This window comes from Aplysia californica, unplaced genomic scaffold (genome assembly GCF_000002075.1).
Source record: "Aplysia californica isolate F4 #8 unplaced genomic scaffold, AplCal3.0 scaffold00188, whole genome shotgun sequence".
Lineage (NCBI taxonomy): Eukaryota > Metazoa > Mollusca > Gastropoda > Aplysiida > Aplysiidae > Aplysia > Aplysia californica.
Window position 1 is genome coordinate 512,052 of NW_004797458.1, and position 7,212 is coordinate 519,263.

At 46.0% G+C, this 7,212-nt stretch overlaps 1 protein-coding gene across 1 annotated transcript; it reads right to left on the minus strand.

Moving 5' to 3' along the window:
- Positions 1 to 278: 278 nt before the first annotated feature.
- On the minus strand, positions 279 to 6,626 carry LOC101847725 (G-protein coupled receptor GRL101-like). Its single transcript, XM_005098649.3, has one exon. It carries the CDS (start codon positions 5,762 to 5,764, stop codon positions 1,850 to 1,852), a length of 3,915 nt encoding a protein of 1,304 aa, XP_005098706.2. The 5' UTR covers positions 5,765 to 6,626; the 3' UTR covers positions 279 to 1,849.
- Between the last annotated feature and the right edge of the window lie 586 nt (positions 6,627 to 7,212).

The following is a 7,212-nucleotide window of genomic DNA, read 5'->3' on the forward strand; positions in this document are numbered from 1 at the left end:
TAATAATAATAATAATAATAATAATATAACAGCATATGTATAGCGCAACTCTCCGCTCAACAGCAAGCTCTTTGCGCTTCGCAATCTATACTAGTACCCCAGCAGACCCGAGAGTATTCTGAAACTACCTCAACTTCCTGGAAAGCATGCAGTCAAGTGGCCATTTATAGGCCGTAAAACACTAACATTAGAGATATCCACGAGGTACAGTTTCAGAAACCAAAGGCTGAAATCGGTACTGCTAGTAGGATTTAGACGTTGGATGATAATAAATAAATGCCATTTGTATAGAACAAATCTCAACAGCGAGGGCTATGTACTTTATAATCTATTTTATCATCCCCACAGACCTGAATTTTAATACATTTTGAAACACTCTCAACTCCCTGGGAGGCATACAGTAAAAGCTGCAATTTCACAGACACTAAAACACTCGTAGTATACTGACAAAATCATTCGCTGCTGTATGGCTTGCTACAAATTCAAACCTAGATGAAGTAAGGAACGTTCGTGTACTAAGTCACAAGTGCCTTACACAAGGACACAACAACTGGCCAAGCTGAGCCTGGATGGAACCCCCCCCCCCCCAAACTCACAAAATAACGACTTCTATCCCTGTAACCTAGCCACTGCCAGTGACGTTTGAGAGATTAACATTTGGATGGGGCTTTCTTAAATCTTTACAACCATATTTTATTAACAATCAAATAGCAACCATTATAAATTTCCTCTAATTTTAGTTGACGAAACGATCTTTTTAAAAGTACTTCAACGAAATTCACAGCTTTTAAATCTCAGCTGCACAAACTTAAACGTGCGTTCACACAAAGCATTACAGACATATTTCATTCACAAAAGCACAGTCGACTGCGACTGTCAGGTCCAAGATAACTGTATCACTGAGCAAGTCCTTTAGCCCGTCACTTTCCTCCAGCCCTGAGTGCCACCGAGTTTGTTTGAGTAAAAAGAAGCACATCGACACAATAATGGCGATTTAGTGCTGGGGAAAAGTAAGACAGATAGACACAATCAAGAGAGGGAAACTACTGAAGTCGGACTTACTAAGTGCGTCCTCCAACCATTCACACCACCACCGAAGGGACTAAACACTACAACAAAATCTGTTAAAGAACACAGCCACCAACAAGGATTACACCTAAATGTAAAGGAAACAATGAACACTGATAATAAATGCAATGACGAGTCTATAATAGGAATTGATGGGGATCAAATAGAATTAGTAATCCGTTTCGAAAATCTCGATTCAGGAGTTGGGCAAAAGGGAAAACAACTCCACACATTAAACGGTGAATTGCATTTGCAACATGAAAACGGAAAAAGGGGACATCTATATTATGTAGAGAACAATGCAAAGACACACACTAAAACAAACATTGGTTCAAAAAAGATTTCTAAAAAGTACCTTGTTCTCCATCACAATTATTCATGTGCAGCATAGGTTATCAAAGAACAAGATTAAAAAATAAGTATTACAACTTTGAAAATAAAATGATATAGAAGATATCTTAGAATATTCTGGAGACAGAAAATTATATGAACGCAATGAAACTGAAACTGAACTACTTTGAGCACATCTAACGTTAAGGTTCACTCTAGAAACATATTATTCTAGTAGCAAAGATAGAAAGCAAGGGGGAGGTGGGGGGGGGGATGAGAACAGGGTATAGAAACCGAAATTGGAGCCAGCACTCGGGAATTCAGAGTAGCAAGAGACAGTGTCTTATAACAGAAAAGTCTGAGAAGCAAAATCCAACTACTGGAAAAGTTAATAAGTACGAGAAGAAGAACGCGACCGCTAGATTACAGACGTCTTGGCTGTCAATCTGCCTCATGTGCGCGATTCATCATGTTTCTTCCCTTTGCCCAAGGTTATTTTCGATTTTCTGGATTTGGCCCACCATTTCTGTCTCTTAATGAGCTCGCCACATTTGTCCAGCAAAGTGGACACGTTGTAAATCATCGGGTTAATGGCTGAGTTGACCGGAAGAACGAGAACAGCGGACCAGGCGTAGGCTGTGTAGCCCAGGCAGTGTCCCGTCAGAGATAGAATTCCCATGATGCCCACCGGGAACCAGCACATGAAGTCAGAGGCTGCCACCAGAAACAGACGTTTGGTCACCTTGATGTCCTGTGCGCGTCGAGAAGCAGGGCTGTTAGTCTTCCTCGTCACTTTACTCCTGGTGTTCGCGATCACGCGGTAGATGACCAACTGGCCGGCAGCGATGAGAAGGAAAAGGCCAAAGTTGAGAAAGATGAAGATCGCCACGGAGAATTGGAATCCAGGGAGTGAGCCATCACCCAGAGGCAGACCGAGACAGACGCCGTTACACGTGTAGGTGTGCCAGTGGCGGAAGGGTGGAAGCAGGGGCATGAGAGCGATCGTCAGTCCAAGAACCCAGGCCAGGGCACACAATGCGTGCACGTAGCGACCAGACAGCCGGATCTGACCGAGTGGAAACTTGACCACCAGAAATCTGTCTAGAGTGATGAGCAGGATGAAGAACATGGACGTCTCACTGGATACGGTGGAGAGAAAACCTGCGAGCTTACAAGCCAGACTGTTTCTCCACTCCGTGTCGCGCAGGAAGTAAATGCCTCGAAGACGAGTGTCTGCTGAGGCGATAATGAGAAGGTAAACGCCCATGAGGAAGTCCGAGAGGCTGAGATGTGCCACAAAGTGTCCGTACGCCATCCGCAAGGAGGATCTGTCCAGAAAGCAGCGATTGACGCATACCACGAGATTGCCGAAGAGGGCAAGAGCGCCGACGGTCCAGACCACAGCTCGGAGCGCCGTACCGGACATGAGATCAGAGCAGGAGGAGAAAGGGTCTTCCGGTGCATGGCATTGGCCCAGGGGGCGTTTCGTGTTGTAGAGTCGAGGGCAGCACAGCTTGTACGTGTTTGTGTACAAATGACCAATGCTCACGTGACCGAAACTCATTGGGGTGAACTCCTTTATCGGGATTTCCTGTAAATCTAGATGCATGATGGAGTAGACGCGAGGAAAAAACCAGGGTAGGATGCTGAGAATTTTGGTGCCTCTCAGTTTGAGCACTGACAGCGAGCGCAATTTTCCTTGAGAAGGTAAAGCAAAGGTAGAAATCCCTGTGTAGGAGAGGTCCAGGTGCTTTAGCCTCGAGAAAGTCTTGTCCACATTGAACGTTTTGAGAGCGATGTTGTGTGACAGATTGAGATACAAGACGTTATACGAGTGACGGATTATGTTTTTGGGCTGGAATGAGTCATCTAAAAGGTTGTGACTCAGGTCAAGAACTTCTAGGAACTGGAAAACTCTTTTCTGACACACTGTAATGTGCTCACTTTTCAGACTACATCTAGACACATTGAGATGATTTAGATAGGGCCGAGGGCGGCAGGTGAAATGATAAAGTGCCGCAGACACGTTAATCTTACTTACATCTAAACGCCTCGTCCGCTCATCCACAAAGCCAAGGTCATTGACTTGGGTCGAGAGAGCAAGGCCTTTCACAGAAACCGTCCCCGCCAGGCAGAGAAACCCCCCACGACACGAAACGTGACAGTTCAGTTCGTCGTCGCCTTTAGGACAATCGCGGTGATTGTCACAGATGCGGTCAGGGTGCAGCCACATTTCTGAGCGCGAGCATCGGAACAAGCCGCTACAGTCCAGCTTCATAGAGACCTCATCCTCATTCAGGGCACAGTCAGCGCGACCATTGTTCACGTAGTGAACGGGGATGCAGTAGGACCTTGGACATTTCACATATCCCTCTGGGCACGTAAAGTGCGTACAGTTGCTCAAATGTTTCATATTTCGACAACCGATGAGCTCACCGTAGACATCTAAGACGAATATACAACGAGGCCCCCAATTACTGGCAGTGGGATAACGAGGGTGCTGATTTTCGTAGCAGACTATGCTTTCCAGAGAACCGACTGACTCGTCTAGTGGTCCTTCTGGTCCTGTGCAGTGGACTATTTTATCTCCCAGCATCCATCGCGATACACAGTCAGTTCTGTTACACATAAAAACACAATCTGTGACATTATGGGCTCTGGCGATCTCTATTTCAGTTCCCACATCCTGGTAGGAGGAGCACTCTCTGCAGTCTGGCTCTAAGTCCATGAACCAGTGGGAGGGAAGACACTCCCCTGTGGCACACAACAGGTGGACACATCTCGCACACAGTCGGTTCTCGTCACTTTGGTCCCGTGGGCAGTCTGGGAATAGGTCACAGACGCCGTATTGTGGGATCACGTGACCTGTAGTACATTTATACAACGCTTTGTCTGTGTTACAGAAACTCTCGTCCTCTCTCTGGGGGCAATCGAAATCGACTTCACACACGTACGAGTATGAGATACTACTGGACGATCCCTCAGTACACTGATACCTGGGAATTTCTGTTAAGGATATAGCTATCTGGTATTCACCTCCCTGGTATACAGAGAACGTAAGGTTAATCGATGTATCGTACAGCTCCGGGGCTGAGGCGGAGAACAAGGAATTGCGGTGGAGATGGGATTTTCGGGAAAAGCCAAAGGCGACTTCTCCTCGGCGTATCGCAGACTCTCGACTACGTGAACTAACAAACGAACTTACCGAATATTCACGTTTAATTACCACTGGAGCTTGGACTTCGCACATGGCCAGACCGGAAACTGTCTCGCCACAGCCGATGCTGCTCCATGAGTCACTGAACTGAGGTCTTCCTGCTGTGCTATAAGTCCGGTGTATCGCTTCTGATCCGGCCAACTTTTGCATCAGTAATTCTTCGTCGTACTGACCTGCCATTGTGTCCAAACCCTCGCGGGTAGCTGAAGCGTCAGTTGCGAGTTGTGTCAGATTCCAAAAAGCACACCGCCGGGTCCATCTCCCGAAAGGCTCTCCCTGAGCCCAGTGGTTCTCCACTAGGGGATTCTCATTGATCCACATAAACTTATTTCCCACAGCGTGGCTGTCCCTCATGAGGCCGACAAACACGTAAAGTGTGTAAGGCAGAGTGACGTTATTGTATGACTGCTCTCTGAACCAGCGTGTCAGTTTTTCTCTCAGCATAACGCGCTCCTGCACCGTCTCCACAGTGACTAAAGAAGACTTGCCAGGTAGATTTGCACATTTCAAATTGGCGTCCATCCAGTTCATGTGCAAGTCCGGAATGAGCGTGTAGCAGGAGGACCTAGACATCACGTGACCTTGATGTGGGTAGGAGCCGTAAAACCAGCCGGCGTAACACTTCCGGCAGATGACAAGTGGGATGGCCTGGTCTGTCGCGATCTCCTGAGAGTTGGTGAGAAACACTGGACCAGCGAGGCGTTTGTCCAAGTCTGCATCCACGAAGTGTTGACCGTCTTCCTCCATCAAGATAATGGTAAATATCGTAATCGATTTGTGATTCAGAATGTCTGCCGCCATGCTCCTGTTTAGGCCCGAGGCAACTGCGTCGCCATGTGATATGATAATGACCAACGATTTCCGGTCACCATGTACTTGTGCAGTTCGATCTAAGAGAAAATTAATTGCCATCTCCTGAGTTTCAAGTATCGGTTTACTACGGCATACCTTATCCCAAGGTTTGGATGCCTTTATTGCAATTTTGGACTTCTCTTTGTCTCGATAATTACCGAAACCAATACTCACATCGAAATCCAACCCAGAGAAGTTGGAATTCTTACAGACGGAAAGTAAGGAAAAATCAAGATTCCCTACACTTGTTTGATTTTCCGGAATCAGGACGTCGATAATATTGGCGAAAAGCATCATTTGCTGCTGGTAGTTTTGGCGCGCTTCCTCCCCGCCGTCTGCCACGAATAAGAGGTCAAGGTGAAGGTCTTGACAGCTGTTAAAGAGTGGAACGTGTGCTGAGCCGGGAAGAAGTCGAGAGTGGTAACTTAGTCCCAAAGTGTCCCAGATAGATTCGTCTTCCTGTCTCAAAACAGACAAGTCACCTGCACAAATAGAAGAGCAATATTTCTATTCGTCCCCAGCCCCTCCTCATACTTTTAAAAAGTACTTCTTTGTAATAATATGATAATGTAACAACATTAATAAACGCCTCCGTAATATTTTCATTGTCTTTTTTTTTCACAAGATCATTTTTACAACAGGTTCTGGGGACGGGGTGTCTACCAATGGGTTGGGCCCAGAGATAACAAGACTGTTGTTGTTGTTGTTGTTTCTGCTGTTGTTGTTGTCGTTGTTGTTGTTGTTGTTGTTGTTGTTGTTGTTGTTGTTGGTGTGTGCGTTTGTGGCAGACGGGTTTAAGCGGCTAGCAGTGTCAGTAATTTGTCTGTTGCTCCTGTCTCTGCGACCCAGAGAAAAGAAAATTTGTCCCCAGAGTCACTGCCTCCTGCAGGTAATATAAGTGACAGTCCAATCTCACTCAGTTATCTTCCCCGAATTACTGTTGTCTGCTGACTGGAAGGCCATGTTGAAGATGAGAAGGAGCTTCTCTAGGGCTTCCTGACCTAGATAATATTTTTAGGAAGGTTGGAGAGATGTTGTTGGGGCCGTATGGCCTGCGCTTCAGTTTTGGCTCATGGATAAAGGGGACTTGTTGTGTTGTCGTCGTCGTTGTTGTTGTTATTGTTGTTTCAGTTGTTGTTGTTGTTGCTGCTGATATTGAAATCACCCCCCCCCCCCCAAAAAAAATAGTTCCGAGCTGGGTTCGCTGTCTGTCGGAATTAGCCAATTGCATTCCAGGATTTCCAATGATTTTCCCCCCGTACACTTCTTTGAGTCTCCAGAAAACAGTTTTGCTCCTTCTTTGCTATCTAACATCTTTGGTCCTGATCTCTCCTCCTTTTTTTCGTTCTTTTAAAACTTTCCTGTGACACCTTCACTCTTCGGCGCTTATATGACCTTGTTATGTTGCAAGTGCCGTAAAACCCTTTCTAAAACCAAGAGGTTCTTCTGACTGGAGTCAGTGTGGGTGTTACAAAAAACGGTGAAAGGTGGCGATTGTCACATGCCCAGTTCCTGTTCCTGACATATCTCGAGATAACCCTGCAGTTTCGATGTCACTTCTCATGGCAATCTGCAGTGATATATATTATTATGACAGGTCCATTACTCTCTAGTATTGTTGCAGTCTCTCTTTCCGACCTCAGACATTACATGCTTATGGCGGATCTGTTTCATTTGGGCTTAGGTTCGGTTCCATTATGTCTCCGGGAATGATGACAAATAACAACAAAACAGGGTTATAAACG

Bases quoted from the DNA above. Each gene is read 5' to 3' on its own strand.
- LOC101847725 (XM_005098649.3), bottom strand. From the start codon at position 5,764: ATGATGCTTTTCGCCAATATTATCGACGTCCTGATTCCGGAAAATCAA.